The sequence below is a fragment of the Pungitius pungitius genome, chromosome 2, assembly GCF_949316345.1.
Source record: "Pungitius pungitius chromosome 2, fPunPun2.1, whole genome shotgun sequence".
Lineage (NCBI taxonomy): Eukaryota > Metazoa > Chordata > Actinopteri > Perciformes > Gasterosteidae > Pungitius > Pungitius pungitius.
The window spans coordinates 17,687,971-17,705,287 of NC_084901.1; the positions used below are offsets into that span (position 1 = coordinate 17,687,971).

General features: G+C 44.5%; 1 protein-coding gene across 5 annotated transcripts in view; it reads right to left on the reverse strand.

Moving 5' to 3' along the window:
* LOC119211566 (transcription factor COE3-like) overlaps positions 1-17,317 on the reverse strand; it is an 87,694-nt gene extending 70,377 nt beyond the window's left edge. The window contains exons 1-4 of one of the 5 annotated variants that reach the window (XM_037462568.2): positions 16,188-17,317; positions 5,894-6,050; positions 3,308-3,371; positions 1,777-1,832 (exon numbers count right to left, since the gene is read on the reverse strand). In XM_037462568.2, coding sequence (XP_037318465.1) covers positions 1,777-1,832; positions 3,308-3,371; positions 5,894-6,050; positions 16,188-16,321 — 411 coding nt within the window. In that variant the 5' untranslated portion in view covers positions 16,322-17,317. The remainder of the gene's footprint in view (positions 1-1,776; positions 1,833-3,307; positions 3,372-5,893; positions 6,051-16,187) is intronic. The other 4 variants (XM_037462567.2, XM_037462571.2, XM_037462569.2 and 1 more) reach the window with 4 other exon arrangements.

Consider the following 17,317-nt stretch of genomic DNA (forward strand, 5'->3'; position numbering starts at 1 on the left):
TACCACTACCTCATCCACCTTTATAGTCAAAACAGACCTCTGCCCAGCACGCACACAGCACTCACTCACACACACACACACACACACACACACACACACACAGGTACACACACACACCCCTGGGGTACAATACTTTCAGGATAACGACCACTTCTTCATTATTGATCCTGATCCCAACTCTGTTCCTCTGGATTAAAACACACACACACACGCACACACACACACACACACACACACACTCACTCACTCACAGGGGTATTGCATCATAAATGATGATGTATAAATATCGACCAACAAATGTACCCTTGTCTGTTTGTGTGTGTGTGTGTGTGTCAGTGTGAGTGGTTTTCATTATGTCTTTCATTTTGGGGAAAGTGGACATTTTGGATTTAAAAGTTTGTTTCATTTGTTTGAAGTGACAACTTCCTTTAAAGGAAATTAGGTGGTTGGCTTGTAAAGATAATTTATTTGTTTTGATATTTTTAAACTTTTATAATTTTCTTCATCACTTCAAATCTGCTTTATCTTTGACGCTCCCTCCATTTGCACACAAAAAAATAGATATAAAAAAATGCCAAATAATCTCTTAGACGTGACTCTTCTTTTACTCTGTGTGATGAAAGTCGCTCTGAGGTCCAATCGGCATTAATCCGACAGACCGCGGGGATCTTTATTGATCCTGGGGGGGGGTGACGCCCCATTGGACTGTCAACCAATGGGGCGTCATGTACAGGGAGGTGAAGGTGTGGGGGGGGGTGTCAGGATTATTGTCTCCAGTGGGCCGTCTCCGTGCCACATTAGGGCCTATTGATCGGGTTCCATGGCCGGCGCTTTGTCGAGGAGCGCTTGGTACATCGATTGGTGACATGCCGACGGTGAGGGAGGGAAAGGGCGGGGGGGGTACGTAAGCAGGAGGTGCAGCTGGGAGGGTGGAGGGTTAAAACAGGTGTTTGGACTGGATTTACTGCTCGTTTCAAAAGATTTCCGTGTAAGTGAGGGTTTATATTCATTTCCTCAAGCTCCTACACATACCCCAGACCCCCAGGAGCCCGGAGCCTGGACCCCAGACCCCCCAGGGGCCTGGACCCAGAGACACCCAGGAGCCTGGACCTAGAGACACCCAGGAGCCTGGACCCAGAGACACCCAGGAGCCTGGACCTAGAGACACCCAGGAGCCTGGACCCAGAGACACCCAGGAGCCTGGACCAAAGGGCACCCAGGAGCCTGGACTCAGATACACCCAGGAGCCTGGACCCAGAGACACCCAGGAGCCTGGACCCAGAGACACCCAGGAGCCTGGACTCAGATACACCCAGGAGCCTGGACCTAGAGACACCCAGGAGCCTGGACTCAGATACACCCAGGAGCCTGGACCTAGAGAGACCCAAGAGCCTGGACCCAGAGACACCCAGGAGCCTGGACCTAGAGACACCCAGGAGCCTGGACCCAGAGACACCCAGGAGCCTGGACCTAGAGACACCCAGGAGCCTGGACCCAGAGACACCCAGGAGCCTGGACCTAGAGACACCCAGGAGCCTTGGCCTTAGAGACACCCAGGAGCCTGGATCCATAGATGCGTGGAAAATACAGGACAAACCCCGCCCCGCGTTATTTTGTGCTCAAATACTGGACGATTCCTTATTTTAAGGGTTGGGTGGGAACCCTACATGTGGTGAAGACACTTCTCTAGCATCTCCCCTTGAACTCCTGCTGGTCTTCATCATGTTGTTGTGAAGCATGAAACATTGTTATGAGAAAGATGATGAATCTCCTCACCTGTTTGGTCATCGAGTCGATCAGACGCACAAAAAGGTCCTGTTCCGTCCTGATGCCTGAAAAACAAAGAACGACAATCAGTGAGTTGGAGCAGAATTGACAAGCCTTCTGAAACGTTTATTTCCCACAAATACAAACATTCACAGACACACACACACACACACGCATTAGCTTGTTATGCTAATTTGCTCTCAGTATGCAAACTAAAGGAGAGAATCCTAATAACGTTCTGTAAATGAGATCTGTTATTATTTATGTCCCGGCAGTGTATTTATGTTTTCTGTATCTCGTGTTGTCTCGTTGCGGCTACGCTAACACGTTCAGCAAAAACAAACATTAGTGCGACTCCAGAGCAGTTTATTATTTATAGGCCGCTCCGCCTTTAACTGCCGAGCGCCCCCCCCCCCCCCCCCCCCCCACCGCTGCCTCTTCTTCCTGGAGGATAACGAGATATCCTCGTTCTCCAAGAAATTAAATATCAACCGGGATTGCTCGTCTCTTATTAGCTACGCATCCGAGCGTAGATGTGACACCAACACAACGTGGGGCGGAGGAGCACCTGTTAGCTATAATTCTATTCCACGCTGTTCGTGGGGGAGAGAGGGGGGGGGGGGTCAGGGCCCGCATCCCTCGCAGCTTCCTGTGCCTCCTAATTGACATGATTGACTCCCAGAGTGCTGAGCGACACAAGTGGCGGCTGTCCGTTGCGCCGGCTGCAGACGAGGTTGACTGCCCGTGTGCGATGCTAATGCTAATGCTACGACGTCAGGAGTGATCTCTCTCTCTCTCTCTCTCTCTCTCTCTCTCTCTCTCTCTCTCTCTCTCCCCCTCCCTCCCTTCCTTCTCTTTCTCTCTCTCTGATGATAAATATATAATAAAAAGTTCTTCTTTGCACCCTCACAGTTCACTTCCACTAAAAGTCTGCCGAGGTGACCTTTAATATAAATTCCTTCCTCCGGCGAAACTCTAATTCGTCGGGCCGACTGCCGGCGGTCTCACCTGTGGGAGCCCCCCCCCCGATCATTAGCTCCACTTCAATCAATGGAAGAGGCACACCTGACCTCCGGGCCGAACAAAGAGCCTGGCTGACCTACAGCGCTGCCATTTACAGAGGGAGACATTTAACTTCAGGCCGTCAATCACGGACGTCTCTCACAAATCGGGACATTGATTGGCGGGTGACAAAAGGGGCGGGACTAACGCAAACGACAAGGTGTCGTTCAAATTTTTCCCAACCTATGAAGTTTGTCTCCAAGAGTTGCATTGACATGTATAATATTATTGATATTTTAATAAAAGCAACTAGTAACTTTGTTGGTGTTACTTATTATCTGATGAAGGACTAAGCTGCTTAATTTTACTCATTTAAAGAATAGACGGTTAGCTCTACTCTGCTCCGGTAGGATGAGTGTCTCCAACCCACAAACTGTAGTCGACATTGTCATGGCTATATATATGTGTGTATATATATATATATATATATATATATATATATATACATAACGTACATGTACAGAACGTGGTGACTCACCGTTGCTGTAGAGGAGCTGTAGCCTGTAGTGGATCCCGTTGTTGGTCTTCTCTCCGTTGTACTCCTGAGTCACACAATCACACAAAGACACATCTCAATAGAGTTATTGTTACGGTTTGTTTTCTATTGCTGCTGTGCGACCTTTGACCTCCGACACACAACAACCAGGGGATCGTGTGAGAGACGTCCGTGTGTCTCTGACTCGCTTCATTAGGACAACAGAAAAGATATTTAACAAATAACTGGTCAGGAGGAAGAGACACTTGTTGATCTTGTGTGAGTAAATAAGGTCAACATTAGGTTCACTTTTCGTGCATTTGAATTACACTGGTTAATTATTTAAGTTATACTAAATATGGTGTTTAAGTTAAAGAAAAAGCCATATCAGTGAGCACTTGTTGATTGAATACGCTTATTTATTGCATGGATATATACACTCACCGGCCACTTTATTAGGTACACCTGTCCAACTGCTCGTTAACACTTAATTTCTAAGCAGCCAATCACATGGCGGCAACTCAGTGCATTTAGGCATGTAGACATTGTCAAGACAATCTCCTGCAGTTCAAACCGAGCATCAGTATGGGGAAGAAAGGTGATTTGAGTGACTTTGAACGTGGCATGATTGTTGGTGCCAGAAGGGCTGGTCTGAGTATTTCAGAAACTGCTAATCTACTGGGATTTTCACGCACAACCATCTCTAGGGTTTACAGAGAATGGTCCGAAAAAGAAAAAACATCCAGTGAGCGGCAGTTCTGTGGGCGGAAATGCCTTGTTGATGCCAGAGGTCAGAGGAGAATGGCCAGACTGGTTCGAGCTGATAGAAGGGCAACAGTGACTCAAATAACCACCCGTTACAACCAAGGTGGGCATAAGAGCATCTCTGAACGCACAGTACCTCGAACTTTGAGGCAGATGGGCTACAGCAGCAGAAGACCACACCGGGTGCCACTCCTTTCAGCTAAGAACAGGAAACTGAGGCTACAATTTGCACAAGCTCATCGAAATTGGACAATAGAAGATTGGAAAAACGTTGCCTGGTCTGATGAGTCTCGATTTCTGCTGCGACATTCGGATGGTAGGGTCAGAATTTGGCGTCTACAACATGAAAGCATGGATCCATCCTGCCTTGTATCAACGGTTCAGGCTGGTGGTGGTGGTGTCATGGTGTGGGGAATATTTTCTTGGCACTCTTTGGGCCCCTTGGTACCAATTGAGCATCGTTGCAACGCCACAGCCTACCTGAGTATTGTTGCTGACCATGTCCATCCCTTTATGACCACAATGTACCCAACTTCTGATGGCTACTTTCAGCAGGATAATGCGCCATGTCATAAAGCTGGAATCATCTCAGACTGGTTTCTTGAACATGACAATGAGTTCGCTGTACTCAAATGGCCTCCACAATCACCAGATCTCAATCCAATAGAGCATCTTTGGGATGTGGTGGAACGGGAGATTCGCATCATGGATGTGCAGCCAACAAATCTGCGGCAACTGGGTGATGCCATCATGTCAATATGGACCAAACTCCCTGAGGAATGCTTCCAGCACCTTGTTGAATCTATGCCACGAAGAATTGAGGCAGTTCTAAAGGCAAAAGGGGGTCCAACCCGTTACTAGCATGGGGTACCTAATAAAGTGGCCGGTGAGTGTATATATTTATTATATATTATTATTAATATATATACATGTATATTTATATATTTAGAATTTGCTTTCCATGGTTACTGCTCAGTTTATTTGGATTGGTTTTTAAATTGTTTTTCTCAGTAGTAGCTGCTAAAAAATCTACGATGTCTGTGACTGTTTCTTTTTTCTCCCGACCCTCCCGCCCCATATTCCTCACCCAATCTCCCTCACCCCAATTCCTCCTTCTCCTCTTCCTCCTTCTTTTATTCCTCCGCCTCTGCCTTTATTCCTCTTTATTTCAGCTCTCTATTTTATTTATCTTTTCTTTCATTCCCCGTCAGTTGCTCGCTCGGTGCCAACTGTGCCCGCGAGTGTTGGCTCAGCCCCAGTGTGTGTTAGTGTGCGTGTGTATTTGGGGGTCTCGGGGCGAGAGACTAGAGGTCAAAGCGGAGGTGAGAGAGAGAGAGAGAGAGAGAGAGAGAGTGGGTGTAGAATTTCAGTGCCAACTGGCAGCCGATCAAACACCAAACACTCTTAAACCTGTCTGATTATTATTATAATTATTATCGTTATTATTTGAAGTACAAGTAGTAGTAGTAGTAGTAGTATTGGTAGAAGTAGTATTAATGGTAGTACTTTCTCTACTAAAACTTAAACTTGTATATGATTCCACATAATATCTATTTAAACAAAATTCAGAATGTGTTTATTCTTATCAAATATATATTGTTGTTTTCTCTTTATATCTCAACAAAAATCATCATAATTCATTTAATCATTAGTCTTATTATAAGTGTCATTTTGTGAAAAACGAACAATATAAAATGAAATACAAAAAAATGTTTCATTGCTTAATCAGTCTATTATTGGTGTCATATTAAAGATTACATTACTATAGAATTTTTTTTAATCAAATCCTGGATGTGAAATGTGAAGGTGAGAATGAACTGTCACCTTGTCCTTCTCCACAAAGTCCACGTAGGACGTCCTCTCGATCTCCACCGGCTGGCCCTGCCGGTCGTACAGCGCCAGCACGAAGTGGAAGAAGTTGGACTTGCGCAGGTTGGAGGGCGGCTGCTTCTCGAAGTGAGCGCGGGCCAAGCCGACGCCGCTGCAGCACGGAAACAAGGCTTCATTATAGAATCATACACAATGCATACGAAGTCATAGGTGTCTACAAACAGTAATAAACACTAAAAAACCATCTTATGAGTGGTTATAAAGGTATAATTATGTGTTTTAAACAATGTAGTATTTGGTGTTCTTAAGTGACAGTATAACAGTTTAAAACAGCATCTCTAATGAATAAAAGTAAAGAGAATTGTTAACACAATAATAAATGATAAAGACTTTATGCATGTTTTTAGCTTGTAGTAAGAACCAGAACTTTCCCTTTAACACTCCTCCTCCAGTCAGGGAGGAAGAGGAGGGGAAGGAATAGGAAGAAGAGGAATAGGATGAAAAAAAGGACGAGGAACAGGAGGAGGAAGAAAAAGAAGTAGAGGAAGAGGGGAAAAACTTCAAATCAACATCAACAACCACACCAAAAACAACAGAGACAACAAACCAAGCCCCAGCTGTTCTCTTCTACAGATACTACAGCATCTGTCAATGAAGGAGCTCACTGGGACTCATTTTAACAACGTTGAAACAAAGACAAGACTCCAAAAATGTATCTTCAGTATTTCCGATATCTTTAATTTCATTAAATATCAAATATTACGCTGTAAAACCTCCAGACACATCTAAAAAAAATATTTTCACCCAATGACGAGTAAATAAAGTTATTAAAAGGGTTAAAAGGCTTAAAATAAACTACATCTATTAGTCTCATTAATTAACAGTTTCTTAAGCTTATAATTTGTTCCGGAAGAAAAAATAAATAATTACATACATTTATTCTCATCTTATTCTTAGTTGGTGGGTACCCCAAGGCTCAGTGTTTGGCCCATTATGTATTGGAAACTGTATATCTAAGACATAATATTAATATATTATTAATATGATTAATCATACTTTATTTATTAAAAATAAGGGCTTCTTAAATCAAGCACATCCGTGTTTTGTGAGTATAAAGTAGTACAAAAATGATCCAAATGCAGTTGTAATTCAAAAGGATTCTTTAGAGTCTACAAATCAAATGCTAAAAGAGACTTTCCCAGGATTAATCTATTTATTGCCTACGGTTGATTGTGATATTATAATGAGGTCAGAGGTTGTTGCTCTTTTCATTTAAGGCCACATGATTGACTTAGAATGAGCTTCAACATCACAAGGAAAACCATTAAAATATATATATATCAGTGAGTTAAAGTCTGCAGAACTCCTGAAATAAAATCCATGTTCTTGTGGGAGGCGACCTTTGCCCTCGGCCCGGAGAACCCGGAGAACCCCAGAAAACCCTGCAGGGTCCCTCAGAACAACAACAAACCAATGTTTTTACATCAATCTCATTTCCTAAAACACTTCATGATCAATATGTGTGCCCGGGCGTGGATAAATATTTATTCATGCTCTGGGTTTGTTTTTTGGAAGCTTGCTCTCTCTCTCTCTCTCTCTCTCTCTCTCCCTCTCTCTCTCTTTCCCCCCCAGCCCCGCTCAGGGGTAAATTCCCCGGTGGCACATTAATACAGCCGTGACCTTTCTGCACCTCCATTACCGAGATGCTTAATGCCTCATTTGTAGGCCGCTTCGTTGGACGCAGAGTTCCTTCTGACTCGCAGTGCTTAGGCCGTGGAGAAACTCCGAGGAGGAAGAGGTAGAAAGAGGAGGAGGAAGAAGATGAGCAAGAGGAGGAGATGGATAAGGAGGAGGAAGAGGAGGAGGAGGAGGAGCGCGGCTCGGTTGTGCGTCGGTCAGGTTGCAGTTTTGTTTATTTTAAAGGGATGTTAAGCATCACCTTCACTGTCAGAGACTTCAACGACTTCCTGTGAGGAGAGAAACATCTGTCGTGATGGTTGAGCTGCTTTTCCCCAGAACAACTCCTGAATGATGATACGGAAAATACTACAAGTACAACGTGTCCTCAGAAGAGAGGTTTTAGGTATCCACTAACAGCAACAACCCGATTATTATAACCACGGTGGACCTAATATTAACTATATATCTGTTCTTCATACATGAAAACTGCTTAATTTTTTCGTATTAAATAGAATTCCTGAAACAAGCCGATTGGTTGAAATGTTCTAGTTGCACCTTGCAGATATTTCCACTCAAAATATTCACAGAAAACAAGGACCCAGAAGCAGCTATGGATCAAATTTCTTTGCATGTGTGTTTGCATGAAGACACAAGCGTGTGCCTTTCACTCTAGAAACTAACCTGGCACCTGCATCCACTGGGCCGGCGCCATTAGCCCAATTACCCACAATGCACTGTGGTCGCCCCGCAGTCCTCTCCCCTCTCCGCGCCGCTCTACCTCCACTCAGAGAAGCTCGTTAGCGTTATTATTATTATTTCAATTATGCTAATTGCGGCGGCATCCACTCGTCGCGGCGCCTCGTATCCGGCTGTTAGCACTTGGCACAAGGTGTAATAAAAACAGTATCGATGGCACGCGGCTCGCTGGAACATGCCCGGAGTGTAAATCACACGCCAGCAGCCGGAGAGGAAGAGACGAGGCCTCGCGCATTCACACACACACAGGCACACACACACACACACACACACACGGAGGGAGTCAGAACAAACACAGGGCGGCGATCTGCACGTTTCCACCACAAAGCCTGAAATTAAAGGTCAGCGGGAGTCGTGTCGAGCACTCTGCAAACAATTACTGAGCAAGACAGCCGGTCCCGTGCAGTCAGTTCATATCCACACACACACACACACACACACGCACACGCTGAATAAATTCACCGACTGAATATTGCAATAAAACCGGGGAGGTTGATCTTTTCTCATCTCAGATTAAAAGGGGGTCAGCCGGTGAACCCATGCCTCCGACCGGACCCAAACCAACGGCGCTTTATTTTGAAACTCTCTTGGAGAACTCAGAAGTTCTCTGAGGTTCAAGGTTCCCAAACGCGTGTTCCTCGCTAACCGAAACCCCCCCGCCCCCACACGCACACACACACACACACACACACAACAGCAACAAGCGGGCCACAAACACAAAGAGGCATTTCACACTGTAGCAAATACTTAACGATGACTGTCTGAAGTTTAACCTTTTATTCATGTTAAAACCTGGAAATCATCTGGATCCTCAGACCAGCTTACATGCCTCAAATCTATGCACACACACACTTACAGTACATGCACACATATAGACACACACACACACATCATGGCATTAATCAAACAGGAGATGGAGTGTGACCGCTGTTTCAGTCTTTACTGGCCTGTCGTCTCACACACACACGCATACATGAATACACACACCAACCTAATGAGCCATACAGCGTGCACACATACACACGTGCACACACACACACACACATACACACACACTGTCTGGCCGGCTGCCAGGATGTTAATCAAATAAACGGTAGATGTTTAAATCAGATTCAGTGGGAAACCAACTCAGAGCAAACACACCGTGACAGGGCAATACACACACACACACACTATTTAGACACACACACACTTCAAGTTGTAGTTTGAGTCTAGTTTAATCTCAAAGTTAATCAGAGCAGATTTCAAAATAGAACTGATACGACACATGGATGCTAACTGATGCTAACCGATGCTAAATGAAACTCTTCTCCATTTTAATTCAATTTAAAATGCCAGCAGTCAATTTCCAACCTGTCGCATTGTGTAAAGTTATATTTTAGCGTCTCTTACTTGTAGTTATGAACGTTGTGAAACGGAGTGTGAAACCGACACCGTAAACAAACAAAATAAAAAAAGGAGAAAAATATATTTTATATGTGATAACAATCAAATAACTATTCTTATATTCATCATAAAACTACAGTGAAATAAAGACTGCAGAAAACAAGGTGGCGTCTCATGACTTTTAGTTTTTAGTCCCGAGCGTCGGATGTTAATGTGAACGTTCAGTTTGAATGTAATTAGTTCGGAACACAAACTCCTCTCTAATTGCTATGGAAGCGGATTTGGACGGTTAAAATATGCACATATTGTTTTTGTACAGTGTGTGTGTTGATTTATGCGTCGCTGCACAATTACCCAGGAATACATTTTACCCAATCAGGCCACACACACACACACACACACGTTCACACACATACACGCACCTGTTTGGTTAGCTCTCATTAGCCGTGTAATATGAACTAATGAGTTGCTGCTGAAGCATTGTGGGAGGACAGCAGGCTGTGTGTGTGTGTTATTTCCACCCTCCTCTCCCTCGTCAGATTTCATCGATAAATCAAGTCATTGATCGAGTTCATCAATAGATGTGTTCATACGTTGTTCCATCTCCAAACCACAATAAACAGGAAATGCCAACTTTGACTGGCAAGAAATCCATTGGAAAAAACACCAGTTTCTCACTTTGTGAATGAATCATTACTTTAAGATTTTCGTGGGAAGCCATTGGAGAGTAATCACATGACCAAATCTGATTAACGTGTAAGAGTATCAATCCAATTAGAGCATTAACAAACTGTTGATCCGAGGATGCAGGTTTGTCCGCAAAGTGCATTGTGGGAGGTTTTTGGAGGCCCAGCTGTCCGCTGTGGGTTTTAATGGCGGCTGCGGTGGCGGGGGGGGCGCGAAGGGGGGGGGGGGGGGGTGACTGGGAACGCCCTCACGGCTGACTTCCATTTGTGCACCTTAATAGCGCGTGTCATTCCTAATTAGGGCAACCGGCGGCTCGATGCCGAGATGGCTGCTCCTGTCATGCTGCAATTATCAACAAATTAGTCTTTGGACTGAGGGGCTTCTGCACGTGCACACTCCTGCTCCACTGTGTGTGTGTGTGTGTGTGTGTGTGTGTGTGTACTGATTAGTGTGTTCCGTCAGGTGTTTCGTGCGTGAGAATTCATTGTGAACGCAAGTTTAACGGACATTTTGACGTCCGACCTGTAACCGTTTGTTCTGTGTTCTTTAACTCAAACAAACAGACAATCACAGAACAACACAATGCCACAACATAATCACACAATAGCATACGTTATGTGACGATGAAGTCAGATCAATGACATCGTTAACATTTAACTGCAGAGAAATATTGTAACGTTCAAAGCACCTAGTGGTGCGTTCATGGGTCAGTAACTAATTGACTGAAAGCCTCTCGTGGTGCGTTCATGGGTCAGTATCTGACTGACTGAGAGCCTCTCGTGGTGCGTTCATGGGTCAGAATCTCAATAACTGAGAGCCTCTTGTGGTGCGTTCAGGATTTTTTCACAAAATGTAACAAAATGTGAATTTTCGAATGGAATCGGGTGCGTAAACTGCTTTAACAAGTAAAACTAATAACTAATGTTGGTGGGAAATTACATTCACGTTTTTGTTTCTTGTCACTTGGTTTTTTTACACCTCTAAGTTTATTTTTTGTAATATTCTGCTCTCAGAGAACGGAGCTGATGCAGCGGCTTATTTTCGCAACTCAGCTGTTTCCCCCCAAAGCAGACCCTCCCCGCCCCCCACCTGTCACACACACACACACACACAGGCCGAGCCCATTAGCCCGCTCATCTGCTCCTCTCAGGCGAAAGCTCGGGGTTAATCGCTTGCAGATTTTTTTTTTTGGGGGGGGGGTACCATAGCTGCTTTGGATAATCCGAGCGCCGCGCGGCGCCCAACCTTCCGCGACATCACGAGGGGAGAGTGTGCATACCTGACGATGTGGGATGAGCGGGGGGGGGGGAGCGATGAGGGTGTTGACACATGCATAAGAAAAGGTAGGGGTGCACTTGTTTTCTCCCCCGGGGAGAGAATAAAGCCGTTTGAAAGGAGGCCTCGGTCGTCCTCCTCCATCCGTCGTCATGAGTAACGGCTCCTGGATCAAAAGGTCTCTTGGCCCTCAGGGCCACCAGGGGAGCACCGGGTGGAACGCTAAACGCCCCCAATGATTGAGCAGATGACAAATGCAACACTACTTGATCCCCCCCCCCCCACACACACACACACACACATACACCTTCAGCCTTGGAATCCGCAAAGCGCCCCCCCCCCCTCCACCCCCCACTTAACCCCAGAGGACAGAGATGGGGCGGTCAGGGCAGGATCACTCGCTCTGCTCCATCTTTCTTCGACCCTTTTTCTTCTTCTTCTTTCTGCAGCCATGTCAGAAAGGGTTGAGAGAAATCTGCAGCCTCCACACGCACACACACACACGCACACGCACACACACACACACACATGCAAACTAACAAACGCACACACCTGCCAACAGTGCAGGATTTTCTTTCTGTTTCTGAGTCCTGCAAGTCTATTTTCGCTGAAAACAAAAAGACAGTTTTCCCTGAGGATCAATTCTCTCTTTTATGGATTTCTCTTCTTCAGACTCATTAAAGAATATTTTATATATGTTCACTAAATATTTATCAAATAGAGAAATAGTCGGAACAATGAAGTCACAAACGAACATTCGTCCGGATGTGATTCCAAAAATCTGAATCTGTGATTTAATTCAATCATGAGAAAAACTATAGTTATTTTTTTTTTTTCTTTTAAAGTTCCATAATATACAAACAAAGGGACTGGACGAGTTTTATTGGAGCTAACAAAATAAATAACGTTTAGTGTTTAGTATCCTGTTAATATCATCATCATCATAATTTGCGATGATGTGTGACACGCTTTCTCTCCGACCTTCAGACAACAAGCTCACAAACACAAAGAGTCTCTTTCAATCAAAGAAAAACCAACCCTCTTCTTACGAAGGCGTGACCTCTCAGACCCGAGGTCACGCCTCAGAGGTCACGGGCCTCTGGAGGAGGCTTCATACCGGAGGACATTCTCTCTAATAATAGCATGAAGCACACAGCTGCACAATACCCATTATGTATGAATACTAACATATATATGTATATATATATACATATATATCTATGATCTGTGAATTGCTCTCACAAGAGCCGCCTGTCTGAGTGCACCGTGACCTCTGACCTCTCACGTGCCTTTTACAAGAGCAGTAACGTGACCGGTCACAGGTGCTTTTTCTGCTTTTTTCGTCACACGGATTGAACGTTTGGAGACAAATCGGCGACCATGTGACCATCTCCACTCTACTGTTATGTATAATATTTATTCATGAGAATATTTTTGTATTTATATGCTTCAGCAAAGCTTCACTTTCTATCAAACTGCTTTGGTCCTGTGGCTCCGATCAACATCTGATCACCTCCTGCTATTGGTCTTATTGATCCACAGTCGAACAACCTCCAACTGTGACGTCTTTTCACAGTAAAAATTGACCATAGGAACATTTACCTATATTTCCTTTAATAAAGACATTCTTTGATATCAATGTAAACCGTTTCTATCGTCTATTTTTCTTTGCACCATTTATAAAAAAATCTTTATTTGAATTACTCTCTTCCCTAGTTTATGCTGCACAACAATTTGATCTGAACTCCAAATAAAAAGAGTTATCATCTGATCTCTGAGCAGCAGAAGTCGATCAGACAGACACGAAAGAAACAGAGCGTGAAGACGTGAATCCTAAAATCAGACACAGATCACTCTTCATAATCTGGATTAATAATCCACCGGACAACAACGGTAATCTCCTCTTTGCCTCATCACACACCGAGGAGTCAGACAAGCGGGATCACACTATGACTTTTAAAGACTACAGTTGGGATTATTCGGTTGGATTATCAATGATGTGATGCCACAGTTAAAGACGATGTTCATGTTCACGAGTGTTTCACCACGTTTCAAAAAGAAAACGCTTGATTTCTACTCAACTTTCTGTGGTGAAGAAGACGAACGGTTTGCACCGATTTAAACTGCTTGTAGTGCGTTCACTTATTAAATAACCTATTATTTTATAGATAAAGAACTTTTATCAGGTCCTTTTCTCTGCTGGTGATTATTAGAGATCAGATGAGGTCACAATGAGAACTGAGAAGATAAAAGCCAACATCGGCTCCACTCTCACACACATATGTCTTCATCGTTTAATAAATAAATGAAGCAAAGGCTCAGAAACAGAAGAGAAAGATTTCAGAAAGGTTCGAAGAGTCTGATCAGCGATCAATAACGGGAGATTGACTGCAGCTGAAGCACGTTGTTCTCATGGATGATCAGAGTTAAGAGATGTATTTTTTTATATATATATATATATATATGTTTACATTCTACTTCGCATGATATCTTTTTCTTTTATCGGCTCTTGCTTGAAAAGTCTCATTTGTGAGTTTTCTTTTGACTCCCAGCAGCAAGAAGTCAAACCTTCATTCTTTAACTATTTATTTTAACTATCCATAAACCAAACTGAATGTGCAGCTGAGGAATTGAGATGATAAAAATGACATCAGTTGTCTCTTCACTTCACGTAGGGCTTTAAAAATCTCTTTCTTCTCCTCTTTAAGGTGTCAGATCTGATTCTTCTTCACATGTTCGGAGTGTCAGAGTCACTTTTTTTTGTCTCAATGACACCTGTCAATCTGAATAAATAAATCTAAATATTAAACCTCCAGCAGCTTTAACGTGTTGAAAAGATTCCTGCTTGTTCAGAAATAAACTTATTTTTGACATTTACGTCACTTATATGACACATAAAATATGAAACTGTTCTTTGTTCAATCCCCCTCTCGCGTACATTTTTTTAGCAGTACTTCAGTATTTCAGTACTGAAGTACTGCTTTACGTATGACGTTTGATCCAACTAACAGATGAGTTCACACATTTAAAATAAATCTTGACATTAATTGATTCCTAATTTTCTTCTAAGATTTAAAACCCTTACAATTTTTGGACAAAACTGAAGATTTCAAATCAACATGTTTTACTCTTTGTGTCAAATAGAAAATAAATTAACTAAATTAAATCATGTTATCCAGCAGGTGTTCTAATGTTCTAAAAAAAAGGGTTTAAAAAAGTTATCCATATAGCATTTTTCAATCAAATATTTTTGTATCTCTAAATTCTGCAAGATCTGATATCATAAACATGCTATAATTTTTAAAAATGTTTTTAATCAGAAAATCACGATTTAATTGGACATAATTTAATTTGGAAAAACCGCGAATTAAAGCCAATTGGTCTTCAGTTTTCTATTTCATTTGTTGCAGACTTCTTTAGGAAGCACGCGGAGGAATGGCGAGAAGCGGAGTTGTCAGTGCGCGTGCTTGCGGAGGTGATGGAGGTGATGGAGGTGATGGAGGAGCAGCAGCTGATTTAAAGCCGCGCAGAGAAATCCTGCATTGATTTACTTCGGTTCAGGTTTCACCTGTCCCGTGTTCATCAGAAATAACTGACTATTATTATTATTATTAATATCATTGGACTTTCTAAACATACTCTTATTTTTATTTAAATGACATCAATATTTACAGTTAAAATTGGGTTTTTAAGTCATTCAGATAACCACTTTAAAATAATGTATTGAATAGTGAAAACGTTTCAGAAATAAAGTGGAAATAAAACGCTTAATGTCAAAGGGAAAGCTTTAATTTAACCTGTGACCCACTTACATTGAGATTTATTTCCTCCTCGACTGTGTTCATAAATAAAAGATGGTGTTTCTTTTTGACCCGCCGCGTGATTAGAGATTTTAGCGGAGGAGAAAAACCCGCAGTGATTTCATTAAATAATGAAGTCTTACATCTCACAAGGATTGAATGAAATAACCTTTGAAATGTTCTGGAGGAGTCCCGGAGAAACGGAGCCGTGCAGCGGCAGCAGCTCCGCGATGTGCGCGCGCGGCGTGTTCGCGTTTCGGGATTCGGTAAAGAATCAATAATCAATGATCGGCCGCGACGGAAACATTAAGTCAGCTCAAGTTTCGCTTTGTTAGGACCGGGAAAAGGCGGGAGGGACTCGGCCCGCGCCGGGTGGCGAACCCGGGTCCCCCGGACAGGAGGAGGCGACGTGACGCTCTGACACCTCCACCCAAAGTGACACCTCCACCCTCAACGTCCGACGGAGGACGGAGCTGCAGCTCGAGACTTTTGTCCAGACACATTCTGCTTTTAGTTGTGAATTCTGATCAGAATCCGGTAACTTTCACGTGCATTTGGGGAGAAGGCGCGTGGACGCTGGGGGTCCGGCTGCTCCCGAACGGCGCGCGGAGACAAGTTGCATGCTTTTGGGAGGGGGGGGGATTTTTGTTGCTTTGTTGATGTGCGTGTGTGTGTGTGTGTGTGTGAGAGAGTTTTTTTTTTACCTCTGGGCCGCTGTGTTGGCGTCCAAAATCCCTGCGCCCTGCATCCAGGAGCGGACCGGGGTCATGCCGGTGGGGAGCGGCTCCTCCTTCATGGTCAGGGCCCCCCGGGGGAGGCTGTCCTGGATGGAGAACATCAAAGTGTCCTTCTGGGAGCTTTGTCTTCACCAGAAACAAGAAAGAAGAAGAATAATCCTCCTTGTACCCAACACTCAAAAAAAAGCGAAAGGACCACCTGGATTAAGGTGGAGAAAAAGAGGAGCGATGCGGAAGGAGTGGAGCAGGAGGGGTGGAGGACACGCTTCCCCCAAAGTACCGGGTCCGGGTCCAAAGAAGAGTCCGGGATCCCCCTGGGTTTCTGTGGGGTGGTTTTAGATCCCAGCCGCGGCTCCGCAGCACTCTGAGCTTTAAAAAACCGGCGGCTCTGTGAAGTTAAAAGAGGGCGGAGAGAGGAGCGCAGAGCGGGGAGAGCATCTCCGAGGAGCCGGTAGAGAAAGGTGGAGAGGGAGTGAGAGGGAGAGAGAGAGTGAGAGGGAGAGAGAGAGAGAGAGAGAGAAGGGGAGAGTCAGAGAGGCGAGAATCACCGGGATCCAGAGCCTGCGACGCCGGGAGAACGCAACGTGGAGAGCGGGATCAGAGGGAGGCGAGCAGCCGCGGATTGTGGAGAAATGAAAAGTGGGATAAAAAAAACAAGCCACCGCTTCAAAAAGGAGTAAAATGAAATGATTAGCAAACAAGAGGGAGGGACGGAGCGCGGAAGGCTGCTCGCTCCCGGGGGAACAGGGGGATTGGGCAGCGAGAAAATCTCATCCCCCTCCCTCCCCGGCTCTTTATGGCTCCTCCGTCCCGGCGGAGAGCTCCTTCTCCCGGGGTCCGAGGCTTCGGAGCCTCCCGCGGGACCGGCGCGGATCGGCGAGGGGGCGGGGACACGCCCAAATAAGGGCCGCTCGTTTGCATATCGGTCGCAGCTCTGGAGCCCCATTGGGCTGAAGCCGCGTTGCGTCACGCCTGAGAAAAAAAAGAAGAAAAAAGCACGCCAAATAAGGGTTTCCGCGTGCACAGTTAAAAAAATGAAACTTTTAAAAGTGGATGAAGGAGATATGTCAGCTAATGAGATGAACATACGGGTGATC